General features: G+C 43.7%; 1 protein-coding gene across 1 annotated transcript in view; it reads right to left on the minus strand.

Annotated features, from left to right (window-relative positions):
* Window positions 1-1,912: 1,912 nt before the first annotated feature.
* LOC146784322 (peptidyl-prolyl cis-trans isomerase F, mitochondrial-like) overlaps window positions 1,913-19,781 on the minus strand; it is an 82,353-nt gene continuing 64,484 nt past the window's right edge. Inside the window, exons 3-5 of the mRNA XM_085636039.1 lie at window positions 17,626-17,714; window positions 4,693-4,865; window positions 1,913-2,351 (exon numbers count right to left, since the gene is read on the minus strand). Of these exons, the coding sequence (XP_085492165.1) occupies window positions 2,216-2,351; window positions 4,693-4,865; window positions 17,626-17,714 (398 nt within the window). The 3' untranslated portion in view covers window positions 1,913-2,215. The remainder of the gene's footprint in view (window positions 2,352-4,692; window positions 4,866-17,625; window positions 17,715-19,781) is intronic.

Below are 19,781 nucleotides of genomic sequence, written 5' to 3' on the forward strand. Positions count from 1 at the left end.
CCTTTGACAATACTTGTTTTCTCTAAGGGTCTCCGTCCCTTACTTGGTCTTTTCCTTTTTATTATTCCTTTCCTTCCCCTCTCTTTTGTCCTAGTGCTGTCTTTCAAACAGCAGCTATGGGGTCCATTTCTCTCTGTCCCACTGCTTCCGGCACCTCCCCCGGGGTGGGACTGGAGTTACGTCCTTAGCTTGGATCCAGAGTCAACCTTCAATTTCAACTGAGGATGTACGTCATGTCTGGGATTTCATCACTGCTTGGTTTGAATTGTTGGCGGACATAGCTGTAAGATGTTAAACCAAGTAGAAAACAAATAATAAATTAGAGAATTACTGTGGAGGTGAAAGATGGACCTGGAAATCTATTGGGAGCCACCTGGATCACCCATTGAGCCACATCAATGGAAGCCACAACCCCAAGGATTGTGCCAAGAAGAGCCAGCAGGACTGTGCGGCAGAATGTGTCTGACCAAAGAGTTGCCAGTAAGATTCTCTATATATTTAGCTGTAAGAGATCTTTGACTTGACTTACAAATGTCAATCTTAATGTTAACACTTTGGAGTTATGTGGGCCTCAGCTCTATGGGCTCCGGTACAGTCAAGCATATTTAGCTCTTCGTGCAGAATTGCTGGGAAAAGAATTTGAAAACACTTAAAATGCTATAACAGAATGATACAAAACTGTATGTTGCTGGTAATATATCTGATCCTAACAGATAGATTCGTTTCTGCCTTTGTGCATGAGCAGCATGCTTCTCTACAGCAGAGTATGTTTTCAAGTAATAGAACTTTGTTGCCATATCCAGCTAGAGTTGGGAAAGTGTGAGAACCCAAAGCAGCCACAGACTGGTAATCTTTCCCAGAATCCTCTGAAATCTGGCATGAAGGGGGTTTCATTCTCATGGCATAAACAACTATGTGCACATAGTTCAGTACTTAATAAACAGAATGTGTTACGCCTATAGCTGGATGATGGAAGGGGAATGCATGCATAGTAGTCCTTTGACTGACTATGAAAACCATTTTCAGATACAGGATTCAGGTGGTACCCCCGTCAACTATCCGTTACAGTATTACGTACAGGGACTTAGCTTCCATTGGTGCAGCAGGTGCAGTGCACCGGGGCCCAGAGACCCGAGGGCTCATTGACCCCTGGTTGCTGTATTTTATATTTCAAACCGCAGCCATAGGGGCCCATTTCTTCCTTTGCATTAGGGCCCAGGACTGGCTGCGCTTCTGGTTTAGTAAAGGGTCAGAGAAGAGTCACCTGCAGAGAATTACAGATGATAGTGACCTAGAGATGTCTGCACATTGATGGTGTTCAGTCTGTATTCTATCACAACCACACCCCTGTTTGCATCAGCACATGAGAGATGCCTGTTAATGTAGCCACTGGAGGCCACTTGAGGGGGGGCTCGCTGAAAACAGTGCAGTGTTAGTTCTGATACAAGTGGAAAGCAGGTGAAGTTGGAGATATTGAGGGTTTCCGAAACCCACTGTGTGGGGTTATGACTGTAAAACCGTGGGGGAGGAAGACAGCCGACCACGGTACAAACGGAAGTGGGCCGAGACAGCGCCCTGACTGTCCCAGGCTAGATGCGCGCACACAAACACAGACAGACGCAAGTAACAGTGAAAGTAATTCTGCAATCAGAACATCTCACAGGCAACACCATCGATTTACATCTCCAGTTTACCCTCCTACTTGGAAGGTACCGCTGCTTTAGAACAACTCTCCGACATCTAGTTTTACCCCTCCCTCTGGACATAAGATCTGGAACACCAATATTCCCCTGACAAGAACATCTCTTCATAGACAAGGCATGTCTCTTCCTCAGGGTATCAGTTTTAGAAGCCATTGTATAAATGTCTTTAAATTGGGGTAGCACTAAAATGAAGTCAGACCACAGCTTGGTTCAGTGAAAGCTTTATTCAATGATATCTCTTCTTTAAAATTGTCTAAGAGGAGCTTTGGGAGCGGATTATACTGAGAGGGAAGTAGTGGGAGGGCAAAGGTGAGTGACGTAGAGAGGAAGACAGGAAGGAAGGGAGATTCCAGAGAAGAGATTGGGGGGTTAAAGTTCGAGTGGAGGGTGTAGATACACAGCAGCAAGTTGGGTGGACGAAGGGGATGAGCTTGTCTTGGAGAGCTCTGCACGCATCGAGGACCCCGCCAGCAGCACATGGAATGGTCGCGTTGGCTAAGACGAAGGCGAGGTCAGTCCAGGAGGCCCGAGTCCGCGATGATGATCTTCTTGCTGGTTTTACCACTGTTGGAGCCGTAGGACTCCATCTTCCTTACCACGTCCATCCCTTCCACCACGTGGCCAAAGACCACGTGCTTCCCATTCAACCTGGTTTAGAGAAGAGAGGAGAGATGAACCACATGGTCAAGGGTGGCAGGGTCCAATGAAATCAGTGCCACACATTCATAAAAAAGGCACCATAAAGAGCAACCAACAGGTGGACGGCCCCTACCAATGACTCAAAACTACCACGTGTGAAGGAAAGAGGAATCTGCAACTTCACCAAAGAAAGGTTATTCACACAGAGATAAAATATTTGAGGTATACAGCATATTCTTCTCAAAGAGCAGGCCTTCCCCCTTGTATCCTAACCACAGACCTTCTCTCATCGCCCTCATTCAGCAGAACCTTCTCCCTGCCTTAATGTGCACGCCCAGGGACCACAGAAGCAGGCTGCCCCTGTGCAAATACTATAACTATCTCTGTGCAGTACTTTATGCATCTTTACAGGGGCATCCCTCTGCCTTCCCTTTGGAAAGGCTATGTCACCCCTCATATGAGGCGTTCTATGCAATGATAATCTGGAGGATCCCGGATGGCTCTCTCCTTACCTCATCCTAAAGGGCACTTTCAGTGTGGTGGTAACAGTCTGCCACCCAATATATAAGCAAAGGCTCTCCCATGGATGTAATAGTAGGTTGAACCAACTTTTTCCTGCTATAATAGTCCATATTTTGTAATCCAGATTTGTAAAGCGCAAACTGATCACCTCTTAAGGTTTCAAGGCGCTACGGGTCATCAAGGAGATTAAGTGAGCTATTTCCCAGAGTCACATGATGCTGAGCTGAGCTGCCACCGGCGCCGGGGTTCAAACCGTGATCCCTGTGCTCCGGAGTCACATCTCTACCAATGCTGCAATGGTACTCTAGTACTAAGTAAGGGGCCTCAAACATGTGTGGGCCCTTCTGTGATTACTCCATGCTATTGTTAAGTCGGTGCCCACACAATGTAAAGCAAGTGCCCCCCTCCTTAGCATGAGGGCTTAGCCTACCTCTATCCATCCTCCAACGAGCTCAGAAAAACAGAAACCTGCTCTGCTGAAGGTGCTGTAGACCCCCGGATCTCAATGTACTCAATTGGGTTGGCGATTGCTGATGTAGATTATACTTGCTGAAAGTACTACACTAAAAACATACATCCAGTACCCCAGTCCAATAGGAACCTCACTCACCTCCCAAGAGACTTGCATAGCCTTCAACAGACCCTATGCCAAACTGACAATCACAGACCTTCACATGTTCCTCAACAGACACCTTGAAACTCTCACATAGCCCCTCACGGACTCGTACACAGCTCCAAATAAAATGTCACAGATCATTAAAACAAATGCCGTAGCCATCAAAAATCTTTTGCATAGCCCCCAACGACACGCTCATTGCTCCCAATAGGCCCTCACTCACATACTCTGCCCTCGATATACCTTCACATAGTCCCAACAAACCTTCACATATGCCCAACAGACTTGTGCTTAATCCCAGCAAAGCTTCAAATATAACCAACAAAAATTCGCCTAGCCCCAACAGAACTGCCCACAGCCCCAACACAGCCTCAGTAGCTCCGTACTGACCATGTTGTAGCTCCTAATGCACCCTCGCGTACCCTCACATGGCCCCCGACATACCTCCACAAGGCAATTAAAGAACCCTTGATTTTCCCCTGCAGATGCCCACATGGCTCCTAACAAACTCTCAGAGAGCATTTCTAACCCCCATAAACAACCCAGTAGACCCCCACATAGCCCCAAGACTAAAAGAAACCTCCAACAGACCCCACAGAGCAACCAAAAGACCCTGAGATAGCCCCAACAGACCTCACATAGCCATCGATAGACCCGAACATACTTCCTGTAAGATCTTCACATAGAACCAACACATACATAAAAACAAGCATAACCTAGCCCTGCTCACTCTCACATAGAAGCAAAAACATTCACCCAGACTTATCAGATCCTCCTAAAGCTTTAAGAAAATCCTCACATCACTCACAAAAGACTCTAGAAGTATTGTCAACGGATTCACCATTAATCCCCAAACTACATTCATATACCTACTATATGGCTGTCATCATAGCTTCCAATAAAACCTCACAGTCTCCAACAGACCCTCACACATACTTCCAACAAATCCTCACATATGCATCAGCAGACCCTGACCAAGCCTCTAGCAGACCACAATAAAGTTCCACGAAGACCTTTATAATGTGTCCAACAGACATTCAGATAGCTCACATCTGACTCTACGATCCCTCAAGGCATTGTGACGTGACAGACTGACGACCGCTCCAGACTGCTGCAGGTGTTGGAACTCTCTCGTCTGCCCGGAGGTACACCCCAACTAAGATTTTACTGAACTCCCGCCCTGCCCAACAACATGTGAATTATCACACTCACCAGTCAGTTTTGTGGGTGCAGATGAAGAACTGGGAGCCGTTGGAGTTGGGGCCGCCGTTGGCCATCGACAGTACGCCAGGAGCATTGTGCTTTAGAGTGAAGTTCTCATCTGCAAACCTATTTCCGTAAATGGATCTGCCTCCTGTCCCATTGTGGTTTGTGAAATCGCCACCCTGTAGGGAAGGAATGACAGATTGTGAGAAGTTGGCCTGGTATATGCTGTCCACTAATTAAAGTAGGCACTTTGCACCAGTCCAAACAACCCTTATGGCAATTTAAGAGGTCAAAGGTAACCTTAGAAAGCTATCCAAGTGGTAGCTGTGGAGAGCAGCCTTCAGGCTTAATCTTGAAGGAATGTTAAGCAGCTTGTTTTACCAGAATTTAACCTTATAGTATTGGTTAAATGAAAGGAGAACCAAACAGTAGTTATAAAAATATATATTTATTGATATAACACTATCTTATATGACACAGTATCTCTTACTCTGAGATAATCACAAAGCACACAATATGTAAGCACAGAAATGTCAGTAAATAGCAATAATACACAGTGGGCCCCAAGGGGGGACAAAACCATGTACTAAAAAAGTGGTATAAGAAGCATGACTCGAGTCAAGACAGTGTTGAGAGGACGTAGAAGCTCTGGGACCCCAAGGAATCACCCAAGGTGAGTAGATAAGGACCCCATGGAGGGAACACGACCGCCTGCTCCGTACAATTCTATGGGAAAGTCGCGGTTGAAGTTTTAGATTTTAAGTACCCTTCCGAGTGGACTTTGAAGAAACCCCATGGAAGATAGGAGGTTCGAGTGCCACCCCACCTGTGGATACCGAGGTACCCAAGTTACCTATCCCAGGGAAGCCGGTGCATAGGTCTGAAGTGGCGTCGGAAACCATTGTCGAACCCTATGGAGGACTTCGAAGAACAGCCACTGCTGGAAGGTAGAAAAGTGTCCGTTGGAATCCAAAGGTGGATTCTTGTTGAAGAGTACCTAAAGGCAGAGGGGACAGAGTCTGGGTTCTCAGGGGTGACCAGGGGCTTGGTAGACGAATGCCCACCGATGTCGGGTGCTTCAGGTGCATTGAAGGAGTTCTTGACGCTGCAGCCGGGAGACGTCGAGGACGATCAGGAACTGGATACGAGCTGTCCCACTATGTTGAGTGCTTTGGGGATGGTGTCCGGCGGGAGCACCAACAAGCCTTGGCAATGGCAACCCACACAGAAGATCAAGGATGGTTACGGGTCAAACCAGCAAGGTCCAGGAACTCACCACATAAAGGGGAGTCAGGGCAGTCCTGGAGCAACCAGGGGAGCCCAAAAAAAGGAGAGGACCTTGAGCGATTTCACCAAACAACAGCCCACGGAGCACTCGGTGTGAGGGGGCCAGATTTCTTGGTAGGAAATGTTGCCAGAGGTTAGGACTACTCAGAGCCCAGTGCACTTGTTTGGGAAACGCCAACAAGAATGTGCACTTGCAAATGTATGCGGTGCACAGGGGTTTGAGTATTGCAGCCCCCACGAGGGATTCTGACCTCAAACTTGCTGAGAGGGCAGCTTGACCTCAAGAGGCGGAGAAACCCACCTCTTGTGTTGCTGAAGCCTTCGGAGTTTGTAGGAGCTCAGGGTCAGCAGAACAGACAGGAGTTGTGGTGCATGCGAATACAGGGGACTGACTCCTTCACTCCAAGGGAGATATCTTCAGTTGTCCTTGATGCTCCACATGTCCTGCACATAGCCTGTATAGTGCACGTGCACAGACGATGCTTCAGACTGAGAGGGAGATGAAGTCGGGCCCAAACAAAGTCCAGCGAAGTCCAAAGTGTCCAAAGTATCTAGGCGGTCGATGTTCAGTGGTTTCTGGCTCAGAATCTTGTCCACGTTGAATCTAGGGTCCCACAGCAAGGTAAGCCCTTTTTGTACCCACGGTAGAAGGTTGGACAGATTCAGAGGGAGGGTCTGGACAATGGGGAGGTGACTCCCCTCTCCTTTGTCCAGTTTCACGCCAGAGCGGGAGCCAACGGCTCCCAGGACTGGTTTGAACTGCACTATGCACAGGGACACTAAATGTGCCCCTCATTCAGACTTTGTCGCTTGGAAGCGCACCCACCCAGACCTGAAACAAAATGACCTTCAAATACCTGAAACCTGCCCCCAAAGTACTGTACAGGAAATGGAACCATAACCCATCTCTGAAACCTAACCAACAATACTGGATTTGAAAAGTAAACCTGGCCCATCCCAAAACTCAAACCCCTGATACCCTAGAGGGAGCTAAAACGTGTCCTAGCTCTAAAAAAACATCCTTGTCCCAGAATACCACATACATAGGCTATCCTGTTTTAGGTTTAAACCTATAATAACTGATAAAACCATCCTGTTTTAGGTTTAAACTCATAATAACTGATAAAACCCCACCAAAAGGTAAATAGCCCTCACCAGTGTAAGCTTATAAACACTCAATAAAAACACCTTCATAGCCACAAACTAAATGCCATTCAAAGAAAGGAAAAGGTGGGTGGGAGAATCATTTATATTTCTTCCTGAAGGGGCCAATACAATGTAACTTTGTTATATAAGGCAGCATCAACAAAGACTGGGCTAACATTATTCTGATTGATTTTTGTTATTTAGGGATGTCACTAAAATATTGTTTCTTCCTTTTGCTTTTTTCAGTTCTGTGGTCTTTGGTCTGAAGATGCAGGGTTTAGAAGCATGTTTTAGTTCTTATTTAATTATTTTATCAACTGTAGAGAATCCAGAAATATCAAAATCATATTTGATATTTTGTCTACACTTGATTCTTTCACCGATAGGTAAAATGGCTCGTTTCATAAGAACATTTCCCACTATGTACCATCACATTTACCCACAGACAGAGAATGGGTGAAGCCCTTTGTTACAGCAGCCCTTTTTTCGAGCAATTCAGCATTGATAGTAGTTGAATTGCCAAACACCACAGGCTTCAAACATTCAATGCAAGGTGTAGTGACAGGTATATGTGAAAAGAGCGCTGTCACTAAGCATCTGGGTTGGTGATGAAAACATGATACCAGGCGTTTGGAAAACATGTAACACCGTGTCACTTGGAATCCTGCTAAAAAAAGTTCTTAACAAGTTTAACAAAGATTGGGGTGATATTGTTTGTATTTGCAATAATTCAGTTATGTATATTAAAAAGTTGTGTGATGAGCTGTCAAAATCAATACCTGAGCTGAAGTGCTTCCCTTTAAGAGATCCTTTCCACTTGCTAGATGGTATGCTGAAAGCATCTTTACAATCTTCAGAGTTAATGAAGAGTGCTATTGACTTTCTAGTCCATTCTGGTGCACTGTTTCATTATGCGTGGGAACTAAAATTCAAACATTTCTCATTTTGTGCTTTGTGTGGCATCAAAGAAAGTCATCCCAACTGTGTCATTCAGCTGGTGGTTTCAGTCCTAGAGGCAGTGAATGCTATATTATTCATGTGGCGACCGTTTACATAATTTTTGCTTAGTGATAATGCCAAACGCAAGAAATGTGAGGATCTTTGGTCACATATTGATAGTGATGTGAAAAAAGTACACTCTATTGCATTCTTAGATTTTACAGGAAAACATAACTGCTGTAGTGGACATCCTTGTCTAACAAGTGTTCAGCGTAATTGGTGTAGATGTGAAACAGCTCCTTGAGAGTAGGCAGTGTGACACTTTTAGTGACTTTGGCACTGCTGCATGTTTCATGTTAGAATTCTTGCCACTTAGTAAGCAAAGACATGATGAGGAGCAATTCAAGAAAATGTATGTTACAGTGCATAAGAAATGGCTTGCAATAATGCATAGAAATGTCCCTTCATCAGCCATGGCATTTGAAGTCAATGAAGCCTCATTAAGGTACTCAGCACAAGTTCTAGATCCCTTCCGTAAAGGGGAATTTTACCAAGACTTTGAAAAGTACTGCTTCATGTTTGACCACTTCAATAACTGAGGGCATATGCGCCCAGTTCAACGCAGATGTTGCAGAACCTGTCCCAGAGAATCGCAATCTTCAGGTGCACCAGTATTTGCATGGAAAGCTATGTCAGTGGCCAGAGTTAGCAAATTGTGTACTGGCTGTTTTGGCGTTGCCCGTCTCAAGTGCCATGGTTGAGAGGGCCTTTTCACAGATAAACATTTACATGGGAAGGAAAGAGCGAGTGCGCATGAAAAAAGACTCACTAAAGAAGTAATGTATGGTGCACTACAATAAGTTTGATTTGTAAAAATGTATTTGGACCTCATATACTCTGTACCCACACTATCCATACACATGCACTATCAGTGCAGAAAGCAAGCAATAATAAAAGCAAAACATTCCATAAACACCGGAAAGACATGGTTTCTGTTATTTTTAATAGCGTGAAAATATGTAACCGCTGATTACCACTTTTTTTAAGTTATTGAAAATGCTGAAAAAAATCCCACCAGAATTTACCAAAAATAGGAACTGAAAACAGGAAAGCCTATACATACACAAGACCCAACCGAAATATGCTAGAATAACCGTTCACAAACGCCTCAATGCCACAGAGGAACTATCTGCAAGACCTTCTCTAAAAGTATACTGCAATAAAAAACCTCTAAAATCTGCCCCTCTGTACCGTACCCACATATTCTAGAAACCTCAGGTACTTCCTGAAAATGCCTGCGTTCATGGTGTAGAACTTTTAGGTGCTAGCCAGAAGTCTGTAACTACCCTTCGCTGGTTACAGCTGTGGAATGGCCTCATGAGAAAGATGGGAACAATTTCCAGCAACAAGTTGCAATTGAATGTACAGGAGGCCTGAGCAGTGCATCCAATTGATATACCACTTGCCTTTTCAGGTTTCACAAACACCGGCCTGTCTGGAATTTTCACAACTTCCACACAGGGAAAGCCTGATTTGGCAAGAATGGCGGGTAGTGTTCTCCTTTATGCTGTTGACATTATCTTGGACAATTCATTTTGTGTGTTTCTTTTTTATTTGTGCTTTGTTGACTAATAGTTGTGGCCCCTTGACTTATGGGGCACAGCTAAACCAAATGATGTGGCAGGATTGAATAAATTATGCAGCAAGCAAAGGTAACTTATGCAGCGTAATAGAGCACATATTGTGATACCACTACTATTACATCTGTATATATTTGTCCCTTGTCACTTTCCCTTTAATCTTTGTATATATTTGATTCTGGCACCTATCAGCTCTTGGTAGAAGTTCTAAACAGAACCAGAACTTTGACATTACTAATCTGCTGGCTGCTGAAATGGGACTGTGCCATTGAAGATTAAACTCCTGTTTCCTTACTCCTGGACTCAGATATCTTATTTTAGAATCTTACACTGGTGACGAGTTACTTCAGGGTACTGGCTATTTATTTTGGCACAAGAGCGGTACCTGTACATTTGGGATTCTTTTGTGTGGAAATTTTCCTGGATTGGTTGGATATCGTGGAGAACATACAACATTACAACGATACAGAGATTTCTAAAGGACTTCGACTATCCAAGACAAAGATTTAATTTGTGAGTTATTTTTTACTACTTTGTAATACTTTGTTTCCTTACTGCATTATTCAAAAGCCCAATGACGGCTCACACGGCTTTGTTTATGGGGCACCTTATTTCATCATCTCCGAACTCCTGAAGTTGTTCAGTCACGTCTAAGGTACGTGTTTTCTTCTGAGGTTGCATGCTAACATGAGAAGTCCTTTCTACTTATTCCACCATCACGCTCATTGGGAATTCCAATTGCATCATCACGCTGACACACGCTGGTTGCGTGGCAACGCTCCGCCATTTTCGTTTGGGTTTTTGTTTGCATGAACACGCCAATACACACTTGTTACGTGACAACTTTCAAGCATCGTTTCGGAACTGAATATACAAGTCTCTTCACGCCGATGTGCATGCCTGATGAAAAAAAACAAGCTTGTGCACGGCTCGTGACATAATTATATATGTACTTTTATGCCGATGTTCACGGCTGCAAACCGTCAACACGCGAGTTAAATTGTCATGTATCTTCACATTGTTCATTTACACCACTTGCTATTACACTGTTGTGCACTACTGGGAAAGTTAAGTGTACGGTTTTCTACACGCAGGTGTGCACGGCTGGAAACCAAACTGTATTTGTGTAATTAGTTGCTTCTAAGGTGCATTTTACTCACATTTTTCGATCATCACTTGGGACAGATATTACTTTATATTTTCACTCACTTAGTTTTAATATTTTCCAGTGCGAATATGAAGTTTGAACCTCCTGCAAATGTTTTACAAGCTAAGGGTAATCCTCCCATTCCTTGGTCTAGATGGAAGGAAGAATTCTTAACTTATATGAAAGCAATTGATCGGGACAGGATGGGAAATGAAAAGGGAAAAAATATTTTACTACACTGTTTGGGTGCAGAGGGTCAAGCAGTTTTTAGGACTTTACCAACTGTCCAAGGGGATTTAAGTAGTTTTGAAGAAGCCTTGGCCTGAATGGAGTATAGATTTAAACCTACAACAAGTATTGCACTAAATAGGTATACATTTTATACTCGTGAACAAAGGAAAAATGAATCTTTTGATGATTTTTTGACTGGCTTTAGAGCGCTTGCTATTACATGCAATTTTGGGTTTATCTGTGATGAGATTATCAGGGAACAAATTATTGTGAATGTGAAGAGTAAAAAAACACAAGAACAACTTTGGGTGTTGGGTAATCCCAATGTGCATGATACTATTGCTACTGCCAAAGCTTTTGAACAATCTGAAAGATGGAAGAAGACTGTTGAAGAGGTTGGATCTAAAAGTGAGAAGAGTGTAGACGATGTGTGTGTGGTGAATACTCCTCGCAAGTTACCTCAACCAGGGAGGAAAACTGACAAAAATATAATTTGCTATAGGTGTGGTAGTGTCAACCATGTAGCATCATTTCCACATTGTCCAGCTATAGGTAAGGAATGCATTAAGTGTGGCAGGATTGGTCATTTTGCTTGAGTGTGCAAGGATGACAAGAAGAAAGTCCTTAGTAGAGGAAGGGCATTTTTCCATGAAATCTAATGAAGTCTCGTGTGTGAGATGTATGTGTGACCAGGACTGTTTATCCAGGAAAGAAAATGGTATTGTTGTATCTGTTGATGGGGAAGGTGAAGTTAAGAAATCTCCTAGATGTATTGTTAAGTTCCTGGAGAAAGATTTGCAATCCATGGCTGACTCTGGGTCACCAGGGTCGATTATCACTGAAACTTATTTCAATGAGAAATTCAAAGAAATTTTAGCCCATAGTGATATGTGTGCCTCTGATGTTATAGCACAAAGTTTTGATGGTTCCATAATAGATTTAATGGTTTATGTAGCTTCCAATGTTTCCTTCAAAGGGAGTTCTGCATTTATCAAATTGTATGTGGCTAATAAGAGTTTTATTGTGGTGGGTTGGAGATACCAATGGAAATTGGGAATGATATTTAATCCTCACAGTAAAGAACCTGTTTTGATAGTAGAAGACAACATAAGTGGAAAGTAAATTGAGGGTGAATTTCCTGAGGTTTTTTTCTGAAAAGGTGAGAAAACTAAAATGTTTTACTCATTTGATCAAACTTAAACAAGGAGCATTTCCAGTTAAACAAAAGCGCAGGAATCTTCCTATTAATGTGAGAGATGAGTTGGGTGGTGTTTTTAAGGAGATGTTGAAAGGAGGTGTTATAGAGGAAGTGGAATAGTCGAAGTGGGTTTCTCCGATTGTTTAAGCACGCAAAGCCACCATATTTTTTACACTTGAACTTCGTTCTGCATATCATCAAATCGAACTGGCAGAAGAATCGCGTCACATGACTGCTTTTATCACTCCTCAGGGTTTGTATCAATTTAAAATGATGCTTTTTGGACTTGCATTGGCGGCACCTGTCTTCCAAAGGTCTATGTGTCAAATTTTCAAAGAGATGCAAGCTTTCGTCAAGTGTTTTCAGGATGACATTCTTATATTTTCTTGTGATAAACCAGTACATTCTGGTCATCTGAGGAAAGTGTATGATGTTTTCAGAGAACATGGTTTGACACTTAAGAGGAATAAATGCAACTTGTACCAAGATTCAGTGGAATACCTGGAACACACATTGTCGAAAGAAGGAATTGTACCTAAAAAATCTCTTGTTGAAGCAATTCTTACAGCCCCGGCTCCAGATTCAAGAGATAAACGTCTCTCTTTTTCAGGACTCTGCGAGTACTACAGTAAGTTTATAAAGAATTTTGCTTCCGAGAGGGAACCTTTGAGAGAATGAACAAGAAAGAACATAGAGTTTGCGTGGGGAGAAAGACAGCAACAAGCTTTTGAAAGAATCAAGGCTGAGATGGTGACAGCTTCCACTTTAAAACCATACTGTATCAATAAGAATTGCATAATTACAGTTGATGCAAGTTTATATGGTTTGCGGGGAGTTTTGTCACAACGTGCTGGTAAAGAAGAGTGGAATGTAGCATTCGCATCTCGTACCCTCAATGGAACTGAGAGGCGTAATACAGCTATTGAGAGAGAGTTACTAGCTTGTGTGTGGGCGGTGGAGCATTTCCGCAATTATGTTTGGGGAGCTCGTTTTGTTTTGAGGACAGACTACAATCCGCTTGTAACCATTTTGTCCCCTACGGTTGGCAGAAAGCTAGTGATCGCATAGCGAGGTTAATGTCTCGCTTGCAAGAGTACAATTTTCTACTGGAGCACGTGCCAGGAAAAATGTATGTGACAGCAGATTGTCTTTCCAGGTTGCCTTGTAACATAAGTGAGGAGATGGGTGATGAGGAGATTGTGGCCCGTATTGAGGAAGTGGTGTCAGGGAGCTTTGGTAATATTACCGAAGAGATGTGGAGAGATGCCATGGAGTGCGATAATTTGCTTTTTAATGTTACGGAGTATGTGAGAGAAGGATGGCCTCCTGAGGGAGAAATCCCTGTAGATTTGTTTCCATTTTGGATAGTGTTGGGTAAACTGGAAATGGAGGGAGATCTTGTTTTCAGGCAAGGTAAATGTATACCACCTGTATCTCTTCGAGATCATATTTTGACTGTGGCTCACGAGGGTCATCTGGGAATGTCCTCCATGAAGAGATTGGTTAGAACTGTGTTCTGGTGGCCAGGGCTGGACAGATTTGTGGACAGAGTAGTAAGGGAATGCTCTGATTGTGCCGCAGTGAAAAGATGCAGAAAATTAATCCTGCTCCTTTAGTTCCTGTGGAATGGCCTGAGTTTCCGTGGCAAAAAGTGGGTTTTGACATTTCAGGACCATTACATTTTTTGCCTCGTGATTGCAGATTTGCTTTAGTAATGATTGATTATCATTCAAAGTGCGCTAGCGCGGGTGAGAATTACAGAAGGTTCTGTGGCGCTCTACAGAAGTACACTTGAGAGTTGTTGTGAACTTATGTACGTGCGGTGCTTGGAGGTAGAGAGATCACCCACTCCCCAGTTGGACGACCAAAATCACCAGTTTGTACAAAAAATTAGTTTCCCCAGCACACACTAATGTCAACATGTATTACATAAATAACACATATCAACAATTCTTGTCTTTCTTTGTATTTGTTAGGTTTATTCTCATATGTTCTTGTTAATTCTTTTTTAAGCCTCTTTTTAGCCAAAACATTTTTTGTCGCCCATGGCTGGTGGCCGCGACATCCTCAGGGCTAAAAGATACAAACATATGTATTTGCTACTAGAACATGATAAAAAAATTCTAACAATTAGAAGTATAGGTGACATATGTGTCTATATCAATCTTACTTTTCATTCAGGTGACTTTTTGTGTGTGGCAACGCATGCACATTGGTTATGTCATACTGTAGCGGATTTACAAAGCAAAGAAAGTTATATTCCCCGGAAAGAATTTGCATCCCAACTATTGCGAACATTCTTGTTATTTGGTAGATGTTATCTTTGATTATTTTATCTATGTCATATTTATCGAACAGCCGGCTTAGTTTAGACATTTGTATTAACATCTTTGAATTCATTTCTATTCGCTTCATACATTAGTTTTCATTTATCTTTTTATTTTTTGTATTTTACATTTGTCTTGGCAACATGCTCCTTTGATGAGATCAATTGCGTGCCTATGTGCTTTGTCTAAGTAATATCAATCAAGCTTTTCGTGCAACCTAATATTTGTTGACTTGTGACTCCCCCTAAAATCATATAGTATACCTATTGTATAATACTAATTCTGAGTGTGGTGGAATATTTTAATACGCTCTCAACAAATCAATACACTAGGTGATGACATTTCCACACATGGTTTGTGTGCTGTAAACTTTTATCACTAAAACTGCATGTCTGTGCAAATGTAATGGTCATTTCAATTGAATATGTGTTGTCTGTAATTGGAGTGCGCTACCACACCATACATACTCCAATTTACCCCACTCCACTCTACACCCCTCCACGCCACTGCACTCTAGTATGCACCACTTCACCCTATGCCACTCCATGCCATTCCACACTGCATGCTACACCACTCTATTCCATTGCACTCTACGTTACTTTACTGCACACCACTCTAGCCACTGCACTGTACACCAGTGCACTCTACTCCACTCTACTATACAACATTGCACTCTACGACACTCTACTCTGAGACACTGCACTATGTCACTCTACTCCACTATGTGCCGCTTCACTCTATGCCACTAAAATCTACTCTGTATCACTCTACATCACTGCACTCTACGCCAAAGGACTCTACACAACTTTACTCAAAGCCAATGCGCTCTATGCTAATCTACTCTGCACCACTGTACTTTATGCCACTTCACTCTAGTCCACTCTACAACACTCCCAAACACTCCATTCCACTTTGACGCTCTACTCCATTAAACTCTACTCCACTCTATGACAAACTACTCCACTCTTTGCCACTCCATGCTACAACACTCTACTCCACTCTATGTCCCTCTACGACACTACTCCACTCTACTATGCTCTAAAGAACTCCCTCTACACCACTCCATACTACTATGCTCCACTATATTCCACAACGCACTACTCCAATCCACTGCTTCACTTTACATCACTCCACTCTGATACTCTATGCCACTCCACTCTACCCCACTGAAATCTACAACGCTCTACTCCACTTTTGCCATTCCACTGTCCTACACTACTCCATTCTATGTGACCTCACTCTACAACAAACCACTGTGTTCTACATCCCTCAACTCTACAACACTCTACTCCACTTTATGCAACACCCTCTATACCACTCCACTCTGCTCTACACCCTGACTCTCTTTGCCACCCCAGTCTTTAACACCCTACTCCACTCTAACACTACCTCACGCTGACACTCTATGCCCCTCAACCCTATCCCCTTCCCCACTATGACACTCTACTCCCTCCACGACACTCCACAACACTCTACACCACTCCATGACACTACACTTCACGCCACCCAAGTCTACTCTACACCACTCTATGCCACTCCAAGCAACTTTACGACACTTCGCTTCACTCCACTCCACTCTCCTTTACCCCACTAACTTTTATTCATGCTGAACACCAGCCACACTGGTGTACAACATGGCTTGAACATATTCGCAAAGCCAATAGGTCTTGCATAGGCGAGACCTATTGGCTTTGCCAATGCTTGTTTAGAAAAGGCAAGTCATGGTGCACTAGTTCCTTCAAACCTCCTTCCCTACCTTTATAATGAACCGTCTTTTGATGCATATGTTTCTTGTAAATTTGCACCTAATGAATCTACATGCCCCTATGTTTTTAGGAAATCATGGCTGATCCCCAAGGGGGAACAACCTTTACAACGCAACTGTTACAACGCACTACACTTACAACGCATTTTTTACAACGCATAATCCATTACAACGCACTACACTTACAACGCATGACACTACAACGCATTTTTAAAAACTACCTTTACAACGCATTCCATTACAACGCCTACCATTACAACGCATAATATTACACTACACTTTCCAACACTTACCCTACTGTTGCACCCCCTATAGTTAGAATAGTAATTTTTACCCCTATACTTTCCAACACTTACCCTACTGTTGCACCCCCTATAGTTAGAATAGTAATTTTTACCCCTATACTATCCAACACTTACCCTACTGTTGCACCCCCTGGAGTTAGAATAGTAATTTTTACCCCTATACTATCCAACACTTACCCTACTGTTGCACCCCCTGGAGTTAGAATAGTAATTTTTACCCCTATACTATCCAACACTTACCCTACTGTTGCACCCCCTGGAGTTAGAATAGTAATTTTTACCCCTATACTATCCAACACTTACCCTACTGTTGCACCCCCTGGAGTTAGAATAGTAATTTTTACCCCTATACTATCCAACACTTACCCTACTGTTGCACCCCCTGGAGTTAGAATAGTAATTTTTACCCCTATACTATCCAACACTTACCCTACTGTTGCACCCCCTGGAGTTAGAATAGTAATTTTTACCCCTATACTATCCAACACTTACCCTACTGTTGCACCCCCTGGAGTTTGAATAGTAATTTTTACCCCTATACTATCCAACACTTACCCTACTGTTGCACCCCCTGGAGTTAGATTAGTAATTTTTACCCCTATACTATCCAACATTTACCCTACTGTTGCACCCCCTGGAGTTAGAAAAGTAATTTTTACCCCTATACTATCTAATACTTACCTTAAATGCAATGTAATATTATGCGTTGTAATGGTATGCGTTGTAAAGGTAGTTTTTAAAAATGCGTTGTAGTGTCATGCGTTGTAAGTGTAGTGCGTTGTAATGGATTATGCGTTGTAAAAAATGCGTTGTAAGTGCATGCGTTGTAAAAGTGTGCGTTGTAACGTCATACATCCATCCCCAAGGGCCCCGTATCCAAACCCAAATATTACTGTGTAAGACCTGCAATATAACAATGGGGCCCTAAGCGGGACGACAAAGCAGTATGCTCACCTGGCACATGAAACTTGGGATAATCCGATGAAAGATGGAACCCTTGTACCCAAAACCAAATTCTCCAGTGCACAGCTTCAGGAAGTTCTCTATTGAAATAAAAAAGAAATCATCATTATTGAATACTCAGTGGGGACGATGGGACCTTCCGTGGCATCTGCTGACCTAGGGACGAAAGGTCAGCAAAGGTTCCCACAGTATTGAATAGGTCATATAAGTACCAGGTTTGTGGTGCATACAACTCAAGTTGGGAAATCCCCAATGTGGTATTTATTTAGCTCAAACCTAGCCAAAAGGCAGCGAATTGCTATACAGAGTCAAAGATGAGCATAAAGTCAGTGATTGATAAGATAGGTAGCTGGTCTGTGAACAGTTAATGCCTTGCAATGGAGTGTTCTTTAAAGAGATGTGTCTTCAACTCTTTCCTAAACTGGGACAGATGTAAGGCAGTCCTGATGTAGAAGGGACATACATATGTAAGACATTTCACATGTGGAAATACAGTGGTAGCACCATGCTCACTGCTGCAAAATGCTTCCATGTCAACCCTGACACATCAAGCCAGGCTTAACATTTCAGCCAGAAGCACATTGCATGCTCGGATTTTTGTGCCCATACTTGCAATGCTTGTAGCTAAACTGCAAATCCCAGAATACCTCTCACTGCTGCCAACAAAGCTGAAGATGACCCAGGTCACAGGGGGTTCTTTGGCACGCGTGTGTGTTCACTTTGATGCATTTTTCCAAGGACACATGTGAGATGCATGAGTCACTAAAGGGAAAACAACATGGGGGCAGATTTATCAAGGTTTTGTGTCGCCCTTGCGCCAGTAAGATTTATGAGGCCACAGAAGGCCACCTTGTATGGCCCTGTATGGCTTGATAAATCCAGAGCAGGGGTACTCACAAACTTTCTCTAGGGGGCCAAATTTACAGTGTGGTTTGTGGCTGAGGGCCGCACCGGTGGAGGCGGGGTCAAAGGGGGAGGGGCGGGGCTAAAGCAAAAAAAAATTGTGACCATGAGGTTGAACACAGGTCCCTGCAGCAGACGCCTTCGTCCACTGTGCCACCAGACCCGGCATACTCACATCTCTCTCTCTCTCCCTCTCCCTACCCTCTCCCTACCCTCTCCCTTCCCCTCCCCTCCCTCTCTCCGCCACCCTCTCCCTCTCTCCTGTCTCCGTCTCCCTCCCTGTCTCCGTCTCCCTCCCTGTCTCTGTCTGTCTCCCTCTCTCTGTCTCCCTTCCTGTCTCCCTCCCTGTCTCCCTCCCTCCCTCCATCTTCCTCCCTCCCTCCCTCTCCCTCCCTTCCTCCATCTCCCTCCCTCTCCCAATCTCGTGTCCGCAAACACAGACTCTCTTATCTGATTTTATTTTTATTAGACAGCTGTGATCTTTTCCTTTCAAACCCCTGTCAGTAGTGCTCTGCAGACATGTAGGTGATATGATTAAGGAACATAGTGAACTGTATAATCAGTCATAATCATCCGGGGTTTCAGTGACATGACACATGCACCGCAACCAGAGTAGCAACAGCAGCATCTGGCACTGACTGACAGCTATCTCGAGCAGTGTTAGGAGGAATATGCTGTGTTTCTACAAGCCTGCCTTGCTTCTAAATCCACCGGCACCCTGCACACCCCTCGCAAAACGGAAATACCCCAAAGACTCGAAATGGTGTCTGCATAAAGCAGACGATGTGAACGTGAAATCGAGCGCAGTTAACGGCGGCGTGTTCCAGGGTGACCAAGGGCGGTACACTCATAACATCCTGGGCTCCTCACCCAGTTGACCGGGGCGAGCGGTCCGTGTGACTACAATTGAATGGATGGACACGGAGACAAAGGCTGACCGAAGGAGGAGGGCTATAGTGAGCTATCAAACATAGGAATCTTGCTGGACTCCCCACCCTGGCCCTGATCAGAAGTTGCATGGTACTGGGATATCAGTAAACCCGCAGGTAACCTTACAGATACGCTTTAGTGATTTCACACTAGTAGCATGCAATTAGGGGTAGAACCCAACGGATGGGAAATTACCACACAGGACTGTATTTTCTGATTGTAAAACCAAACAATTCACGATTTCATGGTGCTTTACCGAATGGATGGACACGGAGAGAAAGGCTGACCGAAGCGCGGGCTTCGGCTCCAACGTA

The sequence above is a fragment of the Triturus cristatus genome, chromosome 11 (assembly GCF_964204655.1).
Source record: "Triturus cristatus chromosome 11, aTriCri1.1, whole genome shotgun sequence".
Taxonomy (NCBI): domain Eukaryota; kingdom Metazoa; phylum Chordata; class Amphibia; order Caudata; family Salamandridae; genus Triturus; species Triturus cristatus.